Source organism: Colias philodice, chromosome 5 (assembly GCF_061535455.1).
Source record: "Colias philodice isolate Cphi_HAF_F1 chromosome 5, ilColPhil1 Martin Lab GWU primary, whole genome shotgun sequence".
NCBI classification, from domain to species: Eukaryota; Metazoa; Arthropoda; class Insecta; order Lepidoptera; family Pieridae; genus Colias; species Colias philodice.
In genome coordinates, this window is record NC_143090.1 from 11084325 (window position 1) to 11110358 (window position 26034).

The following is a 26034-nucleotide window of genomic DNA, read 5'->3' on the forward strand; positions in this document are numbered from 1 at the left end:
TTAAAAAGACCTTTATCAAAGTTAGTTTTACTTCCAAATAAAATAGATTAAAAAATGAGTTATGTATTTACAAGCTAAATTAATATGTATCGATTGTTATTGAAACTAAATTACTTTATATAAAAATTAGAAGAAGATAAGAAATTGTAAACACAATAATTTTGAAGTTATTTGTTTGTATTATTTTACAAAAGGTTGAAGTTCTGAGAATTGTTTAAGTTTTAATTGTTTGAAGATCTAATGTATGAAGTAAAAATGTTTAAGTAATTACCTAAAGTCAATGTAAGATATTGCATAATATTTTGTTACTTTTTCAATGTGATAGATTGTAAAAAACTTAATGAAATGTATTCCTGCCAAAACATAACATAATATTGTATAGCTATGTACAATCAAGCTATTAAGTAGTTAAGGATTTATAGTTTTACAGTTATACAGTCCACTGTACTCAATCATAATTGTTAAGTTGAAGTTTTGTTATTTAAATGCTATCGTTTATTTTTGTTAATGAATTTAAGTTGAAAACAATATGTTTTGGTGGGCGGTATGTCCGATTGAATTGACAAAGTAGTCGTAATTAAAGTATCATACAAGCAAGACGTATTTTTTCTTTATAAAATCATCATTCAGTATATCGCAATCTAAATTGAACCCTAGTGACCGAACAATTATTATTAACAGGCTCAGTAGAATTATGCCGGGTCCAGACTGGTGAAACGTAACATGCAATGTAACATTCTGCCTTTCATTGCATGTTCGCTGCTGGTGTGGACGCATAGCGCGCTCATAACGCGCATTCACTACGAACCTCCCGTAGTCGTGTTCCTTGCCCCTTTGTGTTCGTCGAAAAACCGACAAATTTCGGATCGCTCCGCGCGCGGCTTGTAATGCTCGTAGCATGCGCGTGTAATGCACAATTCGCGCGCGCAAGACGTCCAAACTATGAGAAATTGTTACAAAGTGTGTTACCTTTCATGATACATTGCAGCAATGTGAACGGTGAATTCTTTCATTGCATGTTATATTGCATGTTACGTTTCACCAGTCTGGACCCGGCATTATACACTCACAAGCTGTAGATTTTTTACAGAGGCAATATTGAAATTTTACATACCTACTAGCTACTAGAAATATATTTCTTAAAAAAAATATTAAAAGTAGGTATGTAAAATTTTATTGTCTCATAAAACAGATGTTTTTACATTAGGTTTTTTTTCAGTATCTGCTGGTATTTTAATAAAAATTTTCCATAATTCTTAATTTATTGGAATATAATTATTAATTAATGATTTGACTTACAAGGTTATAACTATGATTTAACATTAATTCAACGAGACATACTTAATTAAAAACACTCCATATCCTAGGATTGCAAATTAGTTGGTTTACTTTGTGTAGATGCATCACCCATCTTTCTTATTTCTTTGATTACTACAGCTAGTAATTCTGGATCAACACCTAGCTCACACAGTCGAATGCAAATAGTTAACGTTTCAGAGTCCAAACCAGTGTTGAGCAGTTGAGAAATTTGGTGTAACATTTGAAAAGCTTCCCTCGCTTGGCCGACTTGTGCGTTCTTTTCTGATGTCATTGTTATATCTGGAATGTAAATGTTTAATTTTTAGCACAGTTGCTACATATTTTAAGTGGGAAAAACGAACTAACACGAAGTTACAATCAATTAAGAATACAGCTTTAAACTCATTTTTAAGCGGAGTACTTACAGTACGTTATTTTTCAGTGTAAATTTGGTTTCAGGTACTAGGTATGTATTATATACGGCAATAATATAATAAATATTGATTTATATGAAAAAATCTGCACTAAATTCTAAATAGAATCAATTTGTAAGAAACGAACTTTAGATTTATTTTTGTGTCAAACGTCAAAGTCAAGTGTAAAATTTTGGGTTTGAAACAGACTATACACACGTTTGACTTTACGTTTAATAAAATTTAAAAATTGTGTTGGTTAAAAGCACAGAACACAAACAAATTTGTTTTTTTCTGTTCTGTGGAGTAAACTAATACTGTGGCGTTTAGCGTAAGGCCGCGTTTCCATCTGCAAGAAAACTTCCGCAACAAATGTCCGACAGCAGCTTGCAGATGGAAACGCGGCCTTACGCTAAATCGCCACAGTATAAACTTTATTCCACAGAGAGCATTTAGCACCAGCCGCCAATATGTAATTGTATGTAATTTATCGAACATAATATCCTCATATTACTACCTATATGGTACTCTGTGAACATAATGAATACAACGGTAAAATATTTTTTGAAATTAGTCTAGTAGTTCAAGTAAACAAACAAACTCTTCAACTTCATATTTTTCTATAGATGTGCATCTCATAGGTAGGTATATAATATTACACATAGGAGATATTGTTATATTTCATATAGGTAATATATTTTTATCCTATATTCTTTGTTTGTCAGGATTTGCAATGTAAATTTTATGGATTACCTTCAAATTACTAAATTAGGAATCATTATTCCCTAATAATGATTCCTAATTTAAAAAAGGGACCCTTCCCTTTTTACCTTTTTGGTACGGAACGGATAACGGAACCCTAAAAAAAAGGTCAATACAACACTTTAATGTTTGTTTAAATTACTGTAGGTAAAATGCGCCTTGTAAATTATAGGTGGGAAAGTTGAGAATTGTGATCGTTCACTAATATCCTATTTATATACTAACGCCTGCACTCCAAAAATAGACGAGTCCCGTAAGACATTTCAGTGTGTTTAGTACGCGTTACTTATTTCACGTGAAAGTTTTAAATCAGTGTATTGGTAGATATTATTTAAGAGATATTATAATGGTGAGTGCATTGTGTACGCCAAACTTTATTTAAACATTAATTAATGAAATCAAAACTCTTTATCTCGTATGTAGCGTAGGTACTGGCTGTATAGAATTCGAAAATTTAAAAAGCATTCTTTCGTCTGAGTCTTATGACTTTTGGTATTGTTGAGTGTAATTCCATAAAAACATAAAAAATACATTTGTTAACCTTGATTCCTGTTTATTTTAAAGTTTTATTATCATTGTTTATTAAAATATCTGCAGTAAGCCACGTGTGTGATGATCGGTGAAAATTGCATTGAGGATATAAACTTACATGACGAATGTGACGTTATACGAATACGAACGAATAGTAATTCCTTCATGCGTTCCATTTGGTCAAAGATTAGTGATTTGAAAAATGGAAGCGTAAGTTATGTAGTATTTGAAAAGTACAAAGTAATTTATATTTATTAGTAATATTATTTTGAACAGTACCCAATACGAAGTTGTATTGTAGGTATATTTCACTTCCCTTCAACTATTTTTTCGCGAAAAAAAAAAACGCGGCAAGAAGAAGACAATGTCATTCAAAAGGTGGAGCATTTTGGCGCCTTTTTTATTAGCGTATGTTTTTGCATAAAACTTGCTAGAAAAGTATAATTTTAGTTAGAATTATTCAGAGAGCAGTGTCACTTGAAACTTTTAATACGTACGTACGCGTTTTAACAAGTAATTGAGATGTAAACAGATTACAAAACATTTTCAATATATTATGGCGTGGTTTATGAAAATCCTTCCAGCATAATAATATTATGCTAGAATCTTTGTCAGTTTATATGTAATGTCTAATATACTATTATATTATAATAAATAAATACTATTATATAATATTATATTAGACATTACATATAAACTGACAAAGATTCTATCATATAGAATGGCCATTATAATACCAATTACCCGTTTAGCAGCTAAGCTTTTAAATCAATCAAACTTAAGTACTTAACAGGATTTTCGACGATTGATTCCAACACCAAAATGCCCAGTCACGTAGCATTTTAAGGGATTGTTTGTGCCTCAGAATGGTTGCGTGATTTCGCTCTAATTCCATGCGCTTTTGGTTTTGACGGTATTAATCCCTTTGAGCCAACTGTTACCCGTTTATGAAGTAATTTCGGCTATCATCACTAAATTGTCTTATGTCACAGCCAGATCGGATGATTAGTTTGATTAATTTTAGAATATAATTTATAAATTTACTTTAGACCTTCGAGGCTAGATTGTTTAGGCTTCCATTGTTGTGAATATCTATTGAATAATAGATAAAGATATTATAACACGAGTTTTAATATTACAGATTATGACTAGCAATTACGAAGGTATTTCAAAATCTTCAAACAAACATTCATCTCCTGTAGGTAATTGTCTGTCAGCCATTGCTTAAAACTTGCCTGTCATGATTTCAGGCTGATCAAAGCGTTCCAAGTCAGGAGGCACCTGCTAGTCCTGCTGTCAGTGTGGTAGAAACAGAGCAACAGGTAAATTATTAATGTAATTATTCATGAATTAATCGCAGATATTAACAGATTAAGTTGTATCATTGTAACTGTATGGTTAATTTACGATATGTACAGTAAATCGAGAGACAAGTTTGAATAGTAGAATCACTCGTATTGATTGCGTATTATACAAATAAAAAAAGAGGTTATTTGACAAATTTTGACAAACAAAAAATATTATGACGCGTACTAAACATATCAGTTTTTTTCTAATATTAACAAAACTACAACACACTGCTTAGGCACAGATAAATGCGTGTTTACTCCTTTTACCACCAAGAGGGTACAAGTAGAATCCTATTTCACACGAACTGGGTCGCATATCCACATCCCGCCAACTTACAAAGCGTAAAGCTAGAAGTACTCACAATACGTTTGTATCAAACCGCCTCGCTAAATGGATTCGTATTTCCCCAATTCCCAGGCAGACGTTAAAGAAACGCAAGTGGAAAATGATCCTTCGAGGACGGAAATCAAACCGGAACCGGTTGAAGTGAATTCCGAGGGTGACGCCGCTACGAACGGAAATGTAGACGCTGTAAAGCCGTCGGTAAGTGATCTCATTTGATTTTCAGCGGGAAAACTGAGGATTGTTTTTTTTTGGGGTAAATGAAAATTGAGTTTTTTTGTGAATTACTTAATTAAATGTAATGTTGGCTTGGTAGACAATAATTGTAATCGTAATTGAGTTTAATGTTATTTTTATTGAAAGAAATTACTAAATTGATGAAATTTGCCCACTCTGTACACGAGGCGTAAGCTTAGTCGTCTGATAACAAGAAACGTTTTTTGACGATGCACTGCGACAGTACTTCCTGTGAAGGTTTGGTTTGTCAATGAACATGATCGTTTGGCTTCCGTCCCCCACTTGTATGAGGATCGCGCTTACACATCGTTTGCAGGGGGTATATCATATTTTATCTGTGAATTTGGAATAATAAGCTTGAAATATTTGGGTTCTCTTACAAATAAAAAAAAAATATATCTGACTGCTAATTTGTCATTGGAATTTTTTATGTTATCGAATAATGTCTTTTTAGGAAGAATGGTTACAAAGAGAACAGGCGTTACTGAAGAAAATTGAAGAGCTGGAGAAAGTTAAAAACGAAAGGAGTGAAGATGGGCTTAGGTTAGAATTGAAAGTGAGTTTTATGCAATTTGATTCTTTTATGAGTACATTTTCTACTGAATAATAACAGATTTTCTATATAAGATGCTAATTTTTTTCCTTTAATTCATAACGAAATCACATGGGTTGATAAAAAGATCAGAGACAAAGTTTGATGATAATAATGTCTTTCCATGTTTTGACGATTTAATAGAGCTTCTATATATGTATCGTTGGATAAAAAACTGTTTGAGTGAGAAGCGGCTTTTCAATCCGTGGATAAAACTTATGCGTCAAATAACATATTTAATAACAATTCCAAACACTATCTATAGTCCATTGAATGAGTCCCTCCAAGGGGGGTCTAGAGTGCGTGAGTTAGTAACGTAAGATGTTTCTTCGGAAACATGTTAAGAGTCCCTAGGTAATAAACATTCTAAAACCCCGGGACACTAGGAGGAGCCCCGGAGTGGGGGGAGGGGGGGAATGGGTCCATTTTTTTATTTTTCGCTTAAATCTCAAAAACGGTACATGTTAGAGAAAAACTTTCAAGGAAAAGTTGAAAGGCCATAAAATTATCTACAAGTTGTACCTAAATTATTTTTTCCTATATCCTACCGTTTCTGAATTATACGCAGTAAAACATGATTTTGGCTCAAACAATTTCCACATCAATCGATCAAAAAATATTTCTTTCTTCCAAAAAACTCAAATGTGCAACTTGTGACCGGTACTGATAGATTGCTCTTAATTAGGTCTATAATTGGTAAAATAAACACATTCCTCCATGGAAGCCTTTAGGAGGAATCGATTGTCAAAATATTATATTAGGGCAGTTTGAGTTACTGAACTTGATCTTTTTATTTTTTTCTTCCAAAAAACTCAAAAGTGCAACTTGTGACCGGTACAGATAGATTGCCCATAATTAGGTCTATAATTCCTAAAAATACCAGATTCCACCACGGAGGCGTTTACGGGGAATTGAATTTTATCAGGGTAGTTACGATACATGAACTTTTTATTTTTTTTCTTCCAAAAAACTCAAAAGTGCAACTTGTGACCGGTACAGATAGATTGCTCATAATTAGGTCTATAATTGATAAAAATACCAGATTCCACCATGAAGGCGTTTACGGGGAATTGAATTTTATTAGGGTAGTTAGTTAAAAAGTTCAAGTATCGTAACTACCCTAATAAAATTCAATACCTCCTAAACGCCTCCATGGTGGAATCTGGTTTTTTTATCAATGATAGACCTAATTATGAGCAATCTATCGGTACCGGTCACAAGTTGCACTTTTGAGTTTTTTTGGAAGAAAAAAAATAAAAAGTTCAAGTATCGTAACTACCCTAATAAAATTCAATTCCCCGTAAACGCCTCCGTGGTGGAATCTAGTATTTTTATCAATGATAGACCTTATTATGAGCAATCTATCTGTACCGGTCACAAGTTGCACTTTTGAGTTTTTTGGAAGAAAAAAATAAAAAGATCAAATTCAGTAACTCACACTACCCTAATATAATATTTTGACAATCGATTCCTCCTAAAGGCTTCCATGGAGGAATGTGTTTATTTTACCAATTATAGACCTAATTAAGAGCAATCTATCAGTATCGGTCACAAGTTGCACTTTTGAGTTTTTTGGAAGAAAAAAATAAAAAGATCAAGTTCAGTAACTCAAACTACCCTAATATAATATTTTGACAATCCATTCCTCCTAAAGGCTTCCATGGAGGAATGTGTTTATTTTACCAATTATAGACCTAATTAAGAGCAATCTATCAGTACCGGTCACAAGTTGCACTTTTGAGTTTTTTTGGAGAAAAAAAATAAAAAGTTCAAGTATCGTAACTACCCTAATAAAATTCAATTCCCCGTAAACGCCTCGGTGGTGGAATCTGGTATTTTTATCAATGATAGACCCAATTATGAGCAATCTATCTGTACCGGTCACAAGTTGCACTTTTGAGTTTTTTGGAAGAAAAAAATAAAAAGATCAAGTTCAGTAACTCAAACTGCCCTAATATAATATTTTGACAATCGATTCCTCCTAAAGGCTTCCATGGAGGAATGTGTTTATTTTACCAATTATAGACCTAATTAAGAGCAATCTATCAGTACCGGTCACAAGTTGCACATTTGAGTTTTTTGGAAGAAAGAAATATTTTTTGATCGATTGATGTGGAAATTGTTTGAGCCAAAATCATGTTTTACTGCGTATAATTCAGAAACGGTAGGATATAGGAAAAAATAATTTAGGTACAACTTGTAGATAATTTTATGGCCTTTCAACTTTTCCTTGAAAGTTTTTCTCTAACATGTACCGGTTTTGAGATTTAAGTGAAAAATGAAAAAATGGACCCATTTCCCCCCTCCCCCCACTCCGGGGCTCCTCCTAGTGGCCCGGGGTTTTAGTATGTTTATTACCTAGGGACTCTTGACATGTTTCCGAAGAAACATCTTACGTTACTAACTCACGCACTCTAGAACTTTTTATTCAATGGACTACTATTGCCCTAATTTAAACATTTTTCAGGTGACATTTTTGTTTGTGACCGTGTTTTTCTTTATTGGACAGCTAAGTTTTAACTAAAGATTGAAATATCGCCACTAAGTGAAAAAACTGAACATTTGATATCTTTGAATCCTACCACCAGGTTCGCGAAGAGGAAATAGATCTTCTAAGAAGCAGGATAAAGAATCTCGAGACGCAATTACAAGCGGCATTATCGAAACCAGCTGGCAAGAATCAGGAGGTGATACAAAGCATAAAGCTGCAGCATGAGGAGGTTAGTTTGTGTGTCTGTCTGTTTGTACGTTTGCACTTAGATGATTTTGTAGGTGGTGAAATCGATATGGAATTGATGAACCTTATTTCCTTTTGAGACCTTTTTTGATTTTATTCATCTTCTGCTCTTTTATTACAAAATACCTGTCAAGGATATTTGATTGATAGATAATTGCGCGGAAAATTGGAAAAATTTTAAAAACTTAACGACTTCGTATAAACGGCTATGATTCCAAACATTTCATCTTTTAAATTTGTATGAATACAACGCACGTCGTATACTAATTAATATGGAAAAATATGTCTCCTTAGAGGAAGTTTGCTAAAACACAAATTTCAATACACATTTCAACTACCCGCAAACAATAGGGAGCCGTTGTCAATGTGACTGATATTGATGTTCCCGCGGGACTTGTCACCGGTTTACTTGTGATTCGCGAGATTTATTGCTTTCGTGTTTGAGTTGAGAAAACTTCATGTTGGGGGGTTTCGTGGTACAAGATTGTGTGTAGGTTTCTTCTAAAATGAGTAAACAAGAAGTAGCATTGATGTAATTTCATTTTGAGTTCCATCAAGATTACTTGTGTGTTTTGTTAAAAATATTTGTAGTGTTTGTCCACATCTTTTCTAAAACCGGTGTCCTATTTGCTATTAGTATAATCAATTTAAAATAGCTTTTGTGAATTTACTTAACATTAGTATTTTATCCACGGCTATTCATTTTTTTTATGTCTTTTTAAAAAAGAGTTGAGTCGATGGACAAGAGTTTTCTACCAAAATCATTATCTCGTGACAATTTCTCAATAAAAATAATGGCCAATTGTTTTAAAACAGATTGCCAAGTCGCAGTTGAAGGAAAAAAAAGATTTTGAAAACCTGAAAAAAAAAATGTGTGCGTGTACTAGTGTACACAGTACACACGTAAGAAGTGAAACTTCGTTATGACCTTATTTTTCAAACAATAATTTACTATATGCAAGTTTACAGAAATACGTCGAATCACGCGTGGTAGGGATAAGAAAAAGATTGCGCGTAACGGAAAAATGTCACGCGTAACGAAAAAATGTTACACTAAATTTTTTTCCAACCCCGATAAAGAAGTTTCACTTCAATAATTTGTTTTGTAGCTGTTAAGCAAAGCGCGCGGCATGATATTCGACAAGACAAAGATGGTGAAGAACCAAGAGCTGCAGATCGAAGCTCTCACCACTCAAGTGCAGTCGCTCAAGGATATCAACGTGATCACCAAGGATCTGCTGAATATTAGGAACGCGGAGGTTAAGGCTATGGAGGTGGGTGGTGATGATGATGTTTTGTTGTTTTTGATGAAAAACTTAATTTGATTAAGAAAAGTCGGAGTTAACATTGTGAAAAATTTCGACGTTCAAGTTTTAATTTTTACAAAGTCAAATTCGATTGGTTCAATGTTATTTGTTTTTTTGTAATATGTTGCTATATTTTTTAAAATAACTCAGAATTTCGACTCCTTGAATACACGGTTGTTTTCAGGACGATGTCTTTTTTACGAGAAAGCGTAGTCTAAATGTAACTCAATAAGGAAACAAGTACTGAGCTCACTTGAATGTAAATTACTGTGTTTCCATTATCTTTTATCGTTATTATTATTTTCGGGTCAATTTGTTCCATCTGTAGGAAAATCCATGAAGACATTTGAACGTAATACAACTACTCCATTGAAATGTTACATCTTTTAGGCCTAACCTTGCAGTTTTTAGAGGACGCAATTTTATGTTTTTGATGTGTAGGGGGGGTCAGTGAGTAGCTAAAACCAAGTTTGTGGGGTTGCCACCCTTGTCCCACGGCCGCCATCTTGAAAATAGCGGTTGAAATGGTTTTTACGATATATCTCTTAGACTATTTATCTGATAAAAAAAATTGTTAGCATTATTTGTTGCAAATTAAATTTTCTACAACTTTTGTCCAGTAACTTTTGTCGTAGAACTATAAATAAAAAAGTTATAAGCGAAAACGTTCAGAAATTAGAGCTTTTTATATTTTTCAATAAAACTTTTTTTTATCATTTTACGAAGAAATGATATCAGACCATTTTTGTAGATTCTTTTTCGAGGAACAACTTTTATATAAAACATTTTTTCATTACGTCAATAGCTAAGGTTTTACAGCGCTCTGAAGTGAGTACTATTTTTCAGTTCTCCTAACTATACATATAATGGCTATTGGCTCTTTTCCCAGACTCCAGAACAATGGAAGCACACTGCAGAACATTTCAACCCTGCTTTTCGACGTAAAAAAAACGCGCTTCGAGACTTCAAGTCAGTTCAGTCAATAATTAATTATTAATAATATTGCAAAATTAATTATTAATTATTAAAAATATTAAAAACAATTACTGATGACAAATTATTATTAGTACACACATAATATATGTATACTGTATAGTTAAGAGTACTGAAAAATAGTACTCACTTCGGAGCGCTGTAAAATCTTAGCTATCTACTTAATGAAAAAATTATGTATATAAAAGTTGTTCCTCAAAAAACAATCTACAATAATGGTCTGATACCATTTCTTCGTAAAATGATAAAAAAAGTTTTATTGAAAAATATAAATATCTCTAATTTCTGAACATTTTCGCTTATAACTTTTTTATTTATAGTTCTACGACAAAAAGTTACTGGACCAAAGTTGTAGAGAATTTAATTTGCAACAAATAATGTTAACAATTTTTTTTATCAAATAAATAGTTAAAGAGATATATTGTAAAAACCATATCAACCGCTATTTTCAAGATGGCGGCCGTGGGACAAGGGTGGCAACCCCACAAACTTGGTGATAGCTTCACACTGAACCCCCCTACACATCAAAAAATTAAAATTGCGTCCTCTAAAAAATGCAACCCCAAATGTAACTTTTCAATGGAATAAACGTGAAATTTATCAATAGAATATATTAGTATGTCATCAAGGAGCGTCATCCTACGCATTTTTCTTTGTTTCAACTGCCGTACATAAAAATGTAATTTCCGAAGTAACTTATTACATGAGGAAGTATTTTTGACGTGCTGCGGTTTTTGCAAAACTTTTTCACTTACAGACTTGTGAAATTTCATCATTAGTATAGCTTTTTAAATTTTGCAAATCACGAGGCGAAATTGTGCTTGAAATAGTCTTGAGTAATTTATGACCAAGTTGAGACGTGTAAAATTATAATTAATGATTTTTGTGTTTTGGAAAGTGTCGCGAAGTTTAATGCAACTTCAACGTAAATAAGAATAGATTTTTTTCTCATATCTGTGTAATTTGCAATCGTTTAGTAAATATGAAACATTGACGAGGGTGGTGGCATTTGGTGTTGTTTTTATGCAAGACTTCGATAAAAGTAGTTAGTAGACGTACTTTCAATTTCATAATTCGATATGAATTAGCACTTGAATTATTTGTTGACATTCGAAATCAAATACATGTCTACAAATACCCGCATAAACTGCATTTGTTTTATCTACGAAAATGCAAATTTTCTTGACATTATTACCTTTAGGGCCGATTTTTCAATGCTTGGATAAAACTTATTCGTCGAATAATGTATAAAACTACAATTTTAAAAACGTTTTCTAATTGCCCGTATTTGACAGTTTACGTGACATTTTAATATTATCGTGTAATACTTTATTGGACGGATAAGTTTTATCCAAGCATTGAAAAATCGGCCCTTAGTAAATTTTTATTAATGCATCAATACTATTTGGTCATATACATCATCGGCTGTAGTCATTGTTGTGGCCATGACCACGACCTAGATCTGACCTTGACCATGGCTATGTCCATATTCTTACATGACATTTGATAGTTGTAATGGTCGTGATGGTGACCTTAACATGACCGTGACCAAGTCAAACACAAACATTTATTTATTCAATTAGGCTTCTTATAAAAGCACTTTTGAATCGGCATTACATAATTTAAAGATTCGGAAAGCAGTATATATGGAGAAGAACCGGCAAGAAACTCCATACATAGTTGCTTTTTTTAAATCATGTCAATATTACAATTCAATTTTACATAATACTAGCTTTCCGCCCGCGGCTTCGTCCTTTCCCGTGGGATTTCCGGGATAAAACCTATCCTATCTCTCAAGTTGGGTCGAACTGCACATGGTGTGCGAATTTTATTATACATAATCGGTTAAGTGGTTTAGGAGTCCATTGAGGACAAACATTGTGACACAAGATTTATATATCCATACTAATATTATAAATGCGAAAGTAACTCTGTCTGTCTGTCTGTTACTCAATCACGCCTAAACTACTGAACCAATTTTCATGAAATTTGGTATGGAGATATTTTGATACCCGAGAAAGGACATAGGCTACTTTTTATCCCGGGAAAATAACGCAATCCCAGAAATCCCACGGGAACGGGAACTATGCGGGGTTTTCTCTGAAAACGCGGGCGAAGCCGCGGGCGGAAAGCTAGTATTAAGATAAAATGAGCACGCCAACTCCAGGACCGTCTAGAAGCGATGGAGGCCCGCTTCAAGGCGGAGAAGGAGCGACACGCGCTGGTGCTGCAGCGCGCGCAGACCAGCTCGGGGCTTAACGATGACCTGAAGAAGGAGTATACCACGCAATTGGCTATATTCAAGGTACTGTATATTATAGTTCAGGATCCATCGCTCATTTTTGCACTTGATTACTATCAAGCTAATTTTCCGTGAGCTATTATTTTGATGAGACGCCTAATTATTTCCTGTACGAAACTCTCGATTGTGATAGCTAACAGAGGTAACAAGGATAAAATGTTTTGATTTGATGGTTCTCAAATATTTATTACTAACTGAATTTTTTTTTGTTCAATCTCAAGATAATAATAATTATCTAAATTATTCGAAAAAATATTTGTCCTACAAAATCAAAGGTTTGATCAAAGAGTCCCCTCTTTCCAATGTGTATCGATAACGAGGTCATCATAAATGATTACTAACCAGCAGATTTTTTTGTTTTCACTTAGTTAATATTTATATAATTCAACAGACACATTGTCCTACAAATTGCGTAATAAATATTTGAGAACCATCAAATCAAAACATTTTATCCTTGTTACCTCTGTAAACTACCACAATCGGGAGTTTCGTACAGGAAATTTTTGGGCGTCTCATCAAAATAAAGCTACTCACGGAAAATTAGCTTGATAGTAATCAAGTGCAAAAATGGGCGAAAGATCCTGGTCTATTAAGTGTTGTAAAATGATCAATTGTTGTTGATAATTTTTTTTATAGTAGGGGAGCCCAAGAGGGGATTTTGGGATTTACTCGAGCGCGTCAGATTACTATAAGGGACGGTACCTTAGCTATTCATTAGTACCTCTAGTCAATATGAGCAGTTATGGTTGGTGGGTGCGCTCAGGGGCCCCGCTGGCAAATTTGAATAATCCATAATTTCCTAAGGTTGAGCTCGAATCGTCAGATTAGCGAAATGGGGACTTCTTATATTGTAATTAACCCCCCCATATATTAATCTGACGCGCTCGAATAATATTACTTAAATTTTTTACCCTTTCTTCATAGCGATTAAATCGCCACTTAAATCGTCAGATTAACGTATACTTTTTTTCAGTGACGTCCTGGAGCATGCAAAATATCAATATCTAACGCGCTTGAGTATTTCCAAGCCAATTTTTTTCTTTTTTAAATTAAAAAAAATCAAAAAACCCTTCCCCATCGCTAAAAGTGAAAACATTATAGGACCTTTTTTTCTCGCTATGGTCTAATCTACCAATTCTAATAGGTTCCCGTGACGCTCGAGTAAATCCACATTTAGCATCCTGGCCTCCCCTACTATTAGGTTGTCAAGAGCTTTTTGAATTTTGTGTTTGTGAACAATCCCATTTTAGGTTGTTCATTTTTTTTATATTCCACACTTGTAAAGTATTCCTTTGTAGATAGGTTTCCGATTTTTTTTTTATAGTCTATCATATTTTAAAAAATAGTTCATCATCAACGAATTGTTATTCTTGTGCTATGTGAAATACTTTTTTAATGTCCAAGTTTTACATTACATTAATTACGCCATATCCACACAACCTTTTAGTAGAATGTTTAAGCTATTTTAGTTTCGTCAAAACACCTCCGCGCCCGTCGGAGTGGGGAGCGTGAGGTTTTTTCGTTACGGAATTTCTCGATTCGGTCCCCGCGCTCAAGGCCCGCGATAGAAGCTATGCAATAGCTTAAAAATTGACATAAATCTTATGAAATAATATTTTACAGGAATTACGTGAAAAATACGAGCAGCGTGTACAAGCTCTGGTATCAGAGAACCAGCAGTTGAAGGATTTGAGGAAAGCGGACAAGGAGAAGGCGGATATGACGAAATAGTTGAAGCATATTTGTAACTGAAGACTGTTAACTGAATAATTTTATTGTATTTATTTTACTATTTTAATAAATAACAATTAGATGTGGTTGTTTTCTTTTGCCTTTTTTGAAATGGTACAAAACCAAACTGTGTAGTAGTTAGTGTATTTAGGGTAAGTATTGAATTAGTGTGCATGATGAGGTTTATTTCTGAATCGATTAGATAGTTCACAAGGAATCTGTAAAAGCGGCACGGCCGCAGCCGCACTATCCTTTTCTCGAAGCAATTCCGGACAATTTCGACTCCCCCTAAAACTTCGTCGTGAATGAAACAGAAAGTCTTAATTTTTCCTATATTTCGTGAGAAAGTTGGTTTATTATTTACGTAACACACCCAGCCGTTTGGAGAAATAATAGCAATTTCGTTGATCTTAATTTTCGTTATTTTCAACTACGCCATTTCTTCTTTTGTAATAAAGACATTTCTTTAGATGGTGTATGTACTATAACCTAACAATCACGGGTATAATCGTTAGTGATCTCAAGAGAGCTAAAAATTAATGACCTAAATCTTTGGTGACTCTTGACCGCAGAAGGTCACGTGGCTCACACGAGAAGCAAACTAATTAAGGAGACTCCGCTCTAATCGCCGTATAAATGGGTTTGTTACAGTTTATAGTAAGGGAGCTGGTGGCTAGAAGTGACTAGCGATCTATTTTTTGAATATTAATTGCGATTTTGTTAATTCAAATATTTTTTATAAGCATATAAATGGTACTCATTTTTTCAATAAGTTAGGGTCAAGACTGACAGGAACGAAATATAATTTAATCTTCTTTAAACCTAAACCATATCTCCTCACATAAATGCAAATCATTTAAAAACACGGAAGAATAGTATATTACAAGTAACAATTGTATTAATACTATACTTACGTCTTCTATTTAAATTTCTCACGGGAACATATTAACTGTATCTTAAAGCAATTCACAGCAGTCTCTTGGCCTGTGAGTGATCGATCTTATTACTCTCTGAGGTCCCAAGTAGGTAATTGGGAACCCGACAGCCCCCGGCTATTTAAGTTTCACCCGGGAACACCGGAATAGCTCCTGCGGTTAACTTGCCATTTATTGAAACTTTATGATTTGTTTAATATGCAATATGCATATTGATCACATTGTTTTGAAGATATTTTAGTTCAAATTATTGATGGCTTGGGCGGGTTGTTGGTGGTTGATCTTTTGTTAAACTAGGTTGTCTGCCGAATTTCATTATAAACAATTCTGCTGCTGATAATTTCCTCAGGCCGATTCACATTCACATAGACCGAGCTTCGTCGGTTTGCGAGGTTGCTCGCTCTTAGTAACATTTTATTTTCTTGTTGAGTATTTTTAAACAAGCGAAAAATTAATGAAAATTAATGACCATCTTTATAGGAGAGCGCAATAAATGTAAGATTCGTGGTGGTATGGCGCCATATCTTTCTATTGATATTATATTATAATAACATTTAAATGTACGCTCTCGGGTATTATTTCAATACCTACTTAATTATTTTTACGTCCAACATCGGTCCAATAACTAAATCCCGCTGTCGAATGTGTCAATTCAAACCAAAAAAAATATTGAAAGACTGTTTCTTGACAGTTTATTAGTTCCCTCGACCTTGGAAGGGATTCATTGAAGTTGAAATCCCTGAGGTCGTTTGGGACAGTTCCGAGTTTAGTTGCAAACGCAATCCGCTGGAATGAGCTACTGTAGCGTGTGATGGAGAGATTTTCATTGTGAATCTTTGAGTTTGTATTTGTGTAGATAACTTATTGAAGAGAGGATGCAGGTCGTTCTGTAAAGCTGGGATATGCAGCAGACGATTGATGACTGAATTAGTTTATTTTTTGAAGTGAAACTTCTTTGTCGGGGTTGGAAAAAATTTAGTGTAACATTTTTTCGTTACGCGTGACATTTTTCCGTTACGCGCCATCTTTTTCTTATCCCTACCACGCGTGATTCGACGTATTTCTGTAAAGTTGCGTATAGTAAATTATTGTCATAAGGAAGTTTCACTTCTTACGTGTGTACACTAGTTACACGCACATTTTTTTTTATTATTATTTAGTGGTTTAGGTATATGAACTTGCTGATTTATGGTTACTAATACGTAAAGCTTGCTTGAGATTGTAGATCTAGTTCCAATTATAGCTGTTTTATAAGCTTATGGAGTTATTTCAGATATTTGCGGCAACCTAATTCTATTTCACTAATAACTTGAATGGATTAGCGACATTCGTTTGAAATGAATTTCATCAAAAAACCGATAGGTACCTGTAAATCGAGCAGTGGGATCTTGTCTTAATTAATAATATTTTTGTATATTTGAGTCATTTTTTTGTAGTAAGTAAAAACTTTTGACTTTTTTTTTGACTTATTCAAATCATGCTTTTTTGCGGCCAAAATGCGGAAAAGAACACTTGGGGAAACACCAATAATCAGTTATTCTCCAGTATAACAAAGCATATTCATTGTTTTTGGAACAGCATTTTCGACAGTGTTGCCATCGGCACCGTGGCTTAGTTGGTTAAAGCGCCTGTCTAGTAAACAGGAGATCGTGAGTTCGAATCTCGCCGGCGCCTGATGCTTTTTAATTATTTTCATTAACGTAAAATTTACATTGAGTTTAGATTTATCTTCAATAAGTATCCTTCCCTAATTGACTTGAAAGTTGAATGTTATTTTTCACAATAGGGTTGTCTATAATTAATATTTAATATGTGTTGTTTCTTATGTATTATAAAGTATTATGATTGCACATGATAATAAAACTACGTTCAAATAAAAACTCACAATAAAGATAAAATATTAAAAACTGATTATTGTTAATAATAGATAATTAATAATAGCTCATCAGTGCCTTGTCACAGTCCTTTCTAAGTTGAGTCTTATTTTATGCTAATAAACATTAAGATAATACAAGTATAATATTACCTATACCTACACGATAATATCTTGACTCGGGATCTGTAAAAGTTACTTGACCTCGATTTTTAGCAAATATCCTTATAAATGTTACAGGAGCTACATAATATTAAAAGTGTGTTATTTGAATAAATGTGATTTTGAATTTGAATTTTATTTGCAAGTATTGATTTTTGCTTTAACACTGATCCAATTCTGATAAACTTTCCTAAAAATTATGTCTGTACGTTTCTAGGACTATAAGGAGATGAATATGAAGAAATTTTGATTATGACTATAATTTATTTGCTTAGTTTCCTTGCGTTAGGTAAAGGTTAGGTATAAGGGTTCATAGCTATTTATCAATATAATGCATGTGCGTTTTATTATATGATCGAAAAATAAATACATAATTCAAGGTCACAAAATACCTCTTAATCATTAATAAGAAGTAAGAAGTAAGAACCGATATATCATATCATTATCTATAATAATATATGCATTATTATAGAGGTTACCGTATAGCGAAGCTAGATTGTGAAAAAAGCACGCAAGTGAAGTGTGAGCCGCGGTGAGCCCCACCATATATTTTGATTTATTATAAAGCAAAAAAAATACTGAGGTAGGTACATTCGAGAATAATATTATTTCTTATTTCACAAGCGTCGCCATCGGCACCGTGGCTTAGTTGGTTAAAGCGCCTGTCTAGTAAACAGGAGATCGTGAGTTCGAATCTCGCCGGCGCCTAATTTCTTTTGCTTTACTACAACATTGCGTGTACAACTTTACGTGTAACTATTATTTAATTTATTCAATGATATTTTTTTGAAAAATTAAGAAAAAAGATAGGTACAATATTATGATAAAATAAAAATTATAAAGCAATGCGAACATTTTTTATATAATATTTTTATGTAGATAATGTGAATACAATATGAATCCTGTTCAAGAAGTTAAATTTAACAATAGTTCTAATTAAATGTATTGTTAGTTCACAATATTTTACCTGAAACTGTTTAATTAATAATGAATCATCAAGTACATAAGTTTACTATATAATGCCTATCTAGCTACTTCGCAATTAGGGCAATATTAATATTAAATGCAATGCAACAGAATTAACCTGCGCCTGTCAGAAATATCCGAACATGTGACAGCTATTTATTTGTGGTCTCATCCCATTAGGTACCCTTTGGGAATAAGAATACCTGTTTGATCCAATTTTTATATTTATTACCATACAACTATTTCATATACTATTTTATTTAAAATAATGTATTCCAGCAAGGAATTGAGAAACTGTTAGGAATAAAAGTAATATTTTATAAAGTTACTATCTGTGCCTCGCGGTTTTACCAGCATTGCTCCGCTCCTATTGCAGGTCTAAGCGTGATGATAATATACCCTATACTCTATAGCATTCTTCGATAAAATACTATCCAAAAGGGAATAAATTTTTCAAATCAGACCATTGGTTCCTGGGATAGGCGCGTTCAAGCAAACAAATTCTTATAACACACTACTCGAAACTTCTACGTTGTCAAATGTTAGCCCGCTTACCTGCGACATAAAATCTTAATTTAGTAGCAAATACCGTTATCAATGTATCAGAGAGAACCATTAATATTGCAATGCAGATAATCCCGGAGCATGTTTCATACGTGACACGATTTGTGTGGTGGCTATGAGTTTAGTGTTTACGGGATAAAATAATAATATCTTAATAATAAGTTGTACTGTAGCAAATTTTAGTGGTCGTTTTTAAAATAATATTTTTTAAACATTTTTAAAGAGGATATAGACTTTCTCACTGTAGCTCAATAAATTATTTTAAATTTTATAACTATATTTTTACCGAATAACACTAAATAATACTTTGAGAGATCCTAATATTGCATAATGTTGAGCATTACGAGTGAGAAAACTTTGAGACCTTAATTGACTAAATGCCAAATAAATTGAAAACTTAACATTATAGGTATTATTATCTGTATTTTATCTAGGGTACTTTTTTTTCAGAGAACACTAATCGCAAAATCTGAAATCACAAAGTAATTTTTTGTTTATCCAAATCAATTCGTTGATGATGAGTGTCCTAATTTATTACAATTAATGTTATCATTTCTTTAATTATTATCTAGCTCAAGAGATAACTTATCTTTAGTAAATAATATTCATTTAGAGACAATTGATATTTGCTTAAATAATATAAAGTATTTCTTCGATTACAGCGCTTATCGTGTGAGAGAAGGGAGGCTTTAATTCAATACCCGATAGATTACTTATCTGGCAGCACCCAGAGGGCTGATCACCTAATTACCCGTAAAGAAATCGCTCAGTAAAACATGTGCTAAATACAGATTACAGAGTGAGTGTGAGTAGAGGTAGTCATCAAGATATTATGTATTAAATAAACAGTAATGAATTGTATGTGATGTGAAACTAATTGTTTATAATTTTGTGTATTTTTTTACATTCGTTGCTGGCCAAGCGAAAGAAAAATATGAATGTAGTAGAATATTTTTTTCAGCATGTAACATTTCTGAGCCAAACTAAATATAAAAAAAATATTACATACGTCCGCGTCAGCACTATAAAAGCATTAAATATAATTAAATAACAAGAAAAAAGTCCAACAGGATCATTAATTACAACAACATGGCTACACACTGGGATGTAGGCGTAGTACACACCGGCTTATTCATATTAACCTTTTCCACCTCGTGTGTACGCCTCATTAGTCTTGCTTAGGGTTGCCATAAGTCATAACCTAACCTCAATGAGAGGGTATCATTTCAAAGTTCTCTGAGTGTAATCTCATTATTATAATCCAGTTAAAACTGAGTAAATACAATATTATTAATTTCATCAAAGTAATAAATTAATGATGCTTAGAAAATTGATGCATCCTACTACCAGATAAATAACTACTTTTTCTGTTTGATTTTATGAGAGAATAACTAAAACATTATCTATGAATTCTAAGTTAAATACGAAAGTACCCGACGTTTTAAACCCTACATCAAGGGCAGATGATAACAGATTATTTATATGAATAAGTCGTCTTTGAACCGCTATTTCAAGAAACTTAATTCCATAGGTACTTCGAAATTTTGATCAGTGTAAATAAATTAAGTTCATAAGTATAAACCAATAGGCATCCCTAACAATCTACTTTAAAATGAAATTTACCAGAGATCGATTCAAAAATAGCCATGTTATTATAAATTGATGGCATAATATAATTTTAACAAGCAATTATCGCCTCGTGGTTGAAATTTAAACGTCATCCATTAAATTTATAATTAACTAGCGGTCCGCCCCGGCTTCGCCCGTGGTACATATTTCCCAATAAAAAGTGGCCTATGTCCTTTCTCGGGTATCAAAATATCTCTATACTAAATTTCATGCAAATTGGTTCAGTAGTTAAGGCGTGATTAAGTAACAGACAGACAGACAGAGTTACTTTCGCATTTATAATATTAGTATGGATGTGCTATTTATTAAATAGGTTTGAAGTTGGTGCCGAACATTAAGCACTTAGTATTAAGCCCGTGCACCGACATCAAACCTTTTTAATAAATAGCACATATAAATAATATGTAGTAAATAATAATGTCAAATCTTTTTTATTTCTTACTTTTCCGTTTTTGAAGTCGGTTGTTTTTAACGCAGTTATTTTTATTAGTGAATATTAAGCTTTCCGTGCGATTAGAGCTTTTTATGAAAATTAAGCTCTCCGTGTGATTAGAGCTTCTTGTGAAAATTAAGCTCTCCGTGCGATAAGAGCCTTTAATGAAAATTAAGCTCTGCGTGCGATTAGAGATTTTTGTGAAAATTAAGCTCTCCGTGCGATTAGAAAATTAAGAAAATTAAGCTTTCCGTTCGATTAGAGCTTAAATAATGAAAATTAAACTCTCCGTGCGATTATAGCTTTTTTGAAAATTAAGCCTCCGTGCGATTAGAGCTTTTTGTGAAAATTAAGCTCTCCGTGCGATAAAGAGCTTTTTTGTGAAAATTTAGTTTTCCGTGCGATTAGAGCTTTTTGTGAAAATTAAGCTCCGTGCGATTAGAGCTTTTTGTGATAATTAAGCTTTCCGTGCGATTAGAGCTTTTTGCGAAAATTAAGCTTTCCGTGCGATTAAAGCTTTTTGTGAGAATTAAGCTCTCCGTGCGATGAGAGTTTTTTGTGAAAATTAAGCTCTCCGTGCGATTAGAGCTTTTTTGTGAAAATTTAGCTTTCCGTGCGATTAGAACCTTTAATGAAAATTAAGCTCTCCATGCGATTTTATGCGGTTATCAATTCGGCCGGTATATTTTTTTTTATGTATGTACACCGATTACTCCGAGGTTTCAGAACCGATTTACTTGATTCTTTTTTTGTTCAATGCGGGATGGTGTCGAATTGGTCACATAATTTTTTTTTTCGGATAGGCCGAGTAGTTTTTATTTTATGAGCATTTTTGTCTGTACTCGACGACTAAGTTGATATGTAGCAAGTAACTTTGATTCACTTCCCGGTAACCGATTGAGCTGAAATTTTGTATACTTAAGTAAATTTGATAGCGATGAAACATTATCATGACATGAAGCTGATTTGATGATGGAATCGGAAGGTGGCCATAGGAACTCAGTAATATATTGACTCAACTTTATCGAGTTTGGGCTCGTTTGATTCGTGTTGAAAAATACACTAAAAAGTATTAAGACGATACACAAAAAAAAATCCACTGCTTGGCGGGCGGAGTCTAATAGCTCGCTATCGCGAACGCGGGTGTGCGCGAAGTCATTCTTGCAAACTCGCCGCGCTGCCGCTGGCCGACTCGGGACAAACATGTATGGAGTCGTCATACAGTTATAATATTGTTATACATTTATTTAATTGTTGATTTATTGGTTTTATTTTCTTGCTTATAAACAAATAATCTTCTTTTTAACAACTTCTTAGACATTATTAATAATTATTATTATTTCGTAATGTTTACTTTATTACAAAATAATACAGGTTATAATAGGTGCGGTCGGAATGATATTTTTTTAAATAAAAAAATTGTTTTTAAAATAAACACAAAATATATTGACGCATGTATTTATTTTTTGCACTCTATTATAATTGTAATTATTCATTACAAATAATCAAAATAAAATAGCCAGAACAAAGTTAGGCCCTGGTAGGGTAGGTAGGCAGGTACAGCAATGTGAGACGAACACTGGCTTATTTATACCAATAATAATGTATTATAAACATTAAATTAAGTTTACAACAAAAATACATAATATTAGCTAATGTGAAAACGAATCAACCAATCATCCCACAACAATGAAATGTGCACACAAATATTCATCCAAATCGGTTCATGTGATTAGGAGGAGTGACTGCAGCGCCATCTTCCGGGTCCAATTGTGTTTCCAGATCACCCAGGAACTCAATTTAATATACTTACACAAAATTTTTCGAAATGAAAACTCACATTACTATGTAAATATGAATATAAACCTGTTTTAGTACTAAGCAATTTCCCGCACAGGTGTAGTAAGTATAAATGAAATAAATATCAACATCAAATTCTATAAAAACAACATACTTATCTACCACCTACTAAGAAATGTAATTCTTGAAATTTTTTCGTATTTTTTTTAAATATAATACTACTCCAATGAGCTCCTGTTCCATATTACATCTACCATACTTCCACTAAGTTCACCATGATTTTTTATTTCTTTGCACTTTGTTGCTTTTTGCTAAAAATTGAATCATGCGCTAAAAAAAAGTAGAGCGTTGATAACATACATTTTTGACTGAATAAAGGTACTTACGAAGGAGTGGGTTCACATTGTGAACAATCAGTGGGTTTATTTTCCTTCTGGATTCCGGATTTCTGAAAAGATTATCTATGCTATAAATGAAAAAATCTTACACATTCGTTATGTACTTAAAACAGGGGTACATATCAAACATCGTCTATAATACAATTATCATCAAATTTAAAATAAAACCAACTTACTTCATTAATTTGTTCCAATTGTAAGCATTCTTTTTCCTCCAACCTTTATGTTTCTTCTTCTTATTTTCTTTATTGTCCCCATTTGTCTCATTTTGTCTTATCGTGTTGTCACCCTCTGTTACGATTGCGCGAGCGACACAAGTTCCCCGTGTGACGGCCGTAGCGGGAATGACTCGTGCAGCGATCGGGGTGGGAAGGTACAGGGCGGCTCTCGCTATATTGGCTGGTCGCGCGCTAATTTCAAGTATTTCTTGTTTATTTCAAAACCATTGCATATTTCAAAATTCTAAATCGGTAGACGTATAGGTTGTATATTTTATAGTTAAAATCCAAAAAGTCGTAACTTTACGTTTGTTATTTTGAAGATGCCAGAGATTAAAAAAAAATAACAATGACAACTTTGTATTTTTTTTCTATCGAGAAAATATCATGGAATCATGTTTCTAAAACGGTAGACGTATTGTGTTACTATTGAACTTTCTTGTCAAGAATTTTCATCACGACAACTTTAATAATATAAAAATTACGAAGGTTTAAAAAGGGCCGTAAATGTTAGAAAAATTAATTCATCACCTTAAATAAAAATAACTGCGTTAAAAACAACCGACTTCAAAAACGGAAAAGTAAGAAATAAAAAAGATTTGATATTATTAACTACTACATAATATTATTGTACATATTTCGCAATAAAAAGTGGCCTATGTCCTTTCTCGGGTATCAAAATATCTCTATACCAAATTTCATGCAAATTGGTTCAGTAGTTAAGGCGTGATTGAGTAACAGACAGACAGACAGAGTTACTTTCGCATTTATAATATTAGTATGGATTAAAAGCTCGCAATTCATTCGATTAATCGTTAATTTAGAAATTAAAGATTTTAACTGATTTAAATCGCGAATTATTCATTATATTATTATTATACCGATTACCGACGTTTCGCACACTTTGCAGCTAGCGTGTTCACGGACTGAATAAATCGCCTTTTAAAACCGTTAAAATCTATCATTTCTAAATGTTTAATACTTGCGTGAAATCAAATAGGTACTAGAAAAATAATCGTTGATTTTAGATATTCTCCACGTGCAAATATGTTTTCTTGTTTACATATCCACTAGTGACTAGAGACTCACATTACACATATTTATCTAAACGTGAATTCTGTGTAAACATTTTGTTGCAAGACTTTATTTGCTTTTGAAATTCAATTTCAAATGCGAATATATATTCGCATTCGAATCAATAAAATATTTTATTAAGTTAAATATCATTATTTCATATTTATATTAGATTTTTTTTTATATATTTACATTAAAACCAAGGATTGCTGGGAGAAATTACCTAAAGTTTGTTTGATTTCTTTTTATATTTTATAAGTGTTAGTTTTTTTATATTTTAAACATGTTGGTAGGCAAAGTATAACTTTCTCATACATAATGTAAGTTATATCACGAAAGAATTGCAATTTGTAGATAGTAGGTACAAGGGAGTCAATTTTGATTACATAATGAGAGCTCAAGTACCTCACAGATTACCCTAACAGTATAAAATGTTCGTCCCAGATTCCAAATATGAAGCAAGAATTAGGTGATTAAACACATTAACTTAATTCTATTAACTACTTAAAAGTCGAGTTTCAAATAAATTCTCTGAATTAAATAAATGATTAGAAAGTATTGCCGTTTAACATTAAAATAATTAAATATCTCGCAAATTCAGCGTTCAAATCTTGCTTTTCATTTCTCTTGAATCTTCACGATTGTCGCAAAATAAAAGTCAGCAGTTTAATATTCTCAATGTTATTGAAACCATAGAGCTATACATTTCAGTTTGTTTTTGTGTCTTGCTTCAACAAGGATGGATATTAAATTCAAAGAGATTAAACAATAGCATTTATTTATTGTATTGCACTTATCTTTCATCACTAGGTACATAGTATAAAACTAAGTCGCTTTCTCTGTCCCTATGTCCCTATGTATGCTTAAATCTTTAAAACTACGCAACGGATTTTGATGCGGTTTTTTTTAATAGATAGAGTGATTCAAGAGGAAGGTTTGAGTATATAATTTATTATGTTTTAGACAAAGCGGGCGAAGCCGCGTGCGGAAAGCTAGTATAATTATATTAAAAGTACGTTTTTCATTTCTGTATTAAAATGTAATTCCAGATGTTTATTCACATCACATGTCTGTTCTGAATTTAAATAAGGAACATCGTTTGTTTATGCCACAAGGCCACAGATTATAACAATTTCTAACAGTAAGCTGTAATTTATACAGATAAATAATCCCCAAATATATCACGAACGAAGCCGAATTTGATTATAACTCTGCAAAATGTTGGTTTAAAAAGATTCATGAGGATTATCTCTTTATTATTTATTCAGGCGGGAAAATTTCGTATCGCCATTTTCGCATTGTTAAAATTTTATTTGTCCCATGATGTTCGCTCAGATGAATGTGACATGAAAAAGTTCTCTTAGGTACGTATAATACGGTAAGTTC

General features: G+C 32.8%; 1 protein-coding gene, 2 long non-coding RNA genes and 2 other non-coding genes across 5 annotated transcripts; 3 read left to right on the forward strand and 2 right to left on the reverse strand.

Moving 5' to 3' along the window:
* Positions 1-1253: 1253 nt before the first annotated feature.
* Positions 1254-1893, reverse strand: LOC149488652 (uncharacterized). Its single transcript, XR_016315619.1, has 2 exons — positions 1725-1893; positions 1254-1599 (listed from the first exon to the last, which is right to left on the reverse strand). It is a non-coding gene; the product is annotated as an uncharacterized LOC149488652 (long non-coding RNA).
* Positions 1894-2700: 807 nt separating this feature from the next.
* Positions 2701-14678, forward strand: LOC149488653 (uncharacterized). The gene is made up of 8 exons (XM_089695172.1): positions 2701-2823; positions 4256-4327; positions 4773-4898; positions 5389-5490; positions 8115-8246; positions 9373-9537; positions 12731-12868; positions 14489-14678. Exons 1-8 carry the CDS (start codon positions 2821-2823, stop codon positions 14594-14596), a joined length of 846 nt encoding a protein of 281 aa, XP_089551298.1. The 5' UTR covers positions 2701-2820; the 3' UTR covers positions 14597-14678.
* Positions 14679-17131: 2453 nt separating this feature from the next.
* Positions 17132-17205, forward strand: TRNAT-AGU (transfer RNA threonine (anticodon AGU)). The gene has a single exon. It is a non-coding gene; the product is annotated as a tRNA-Thr (tRNA).
* Positions 17206-18200: 995 nt separating this feature from the next.
* On the forward strand, positions 18201-18274 carry TRNAT-AGU (transfer RNA threonine (anticodon AGU)). The gene has a single exon. It is a non-coding gene; the product is annotated as a tRNA-Thr (tRNA).
* A 4862-nt stretch (positions 18275-23136) lies between these two features.
* On the reverse strand, positions 23137-24082 carry LOC149488656 (uncharacterized). The gene is made up of 3 exons (XR_016315620.1): positions 23533-24082; positions 23345-23406; positions 23137-23269 (listed from the first exon to the last, which is right to left on the reverse strand). It is a non-coding gene; the product is annotated as an uncharacterized LOC149488656 (long non-coding RNA).
* Between the last annotated feature and the right edge of the window lie 1952 nt (positions 24083-26034).

What these genes read in the sequence shown, in the direction of transcription:
- LOC149488653 (XM_089695172.1), top strand. An exon ending in TGGTAGAAACAGAGCAACAG is followed by an intron (nt 4,328 to 4,772) that starts GTAAATTATTAA and finishes CCCAATTCCCAG; the next exon opens with GCAGACGTTAAAGAAACGCA. An exon ending in GGCTTAGGTTAGAATTGAAA is followed by an intron (nt 5,491 to 8,114) that starts GTGAGTTTTATG and finishes TCCTACCACCAG; the next exon opens with GTTCGCGAAGAGGAAATAGA.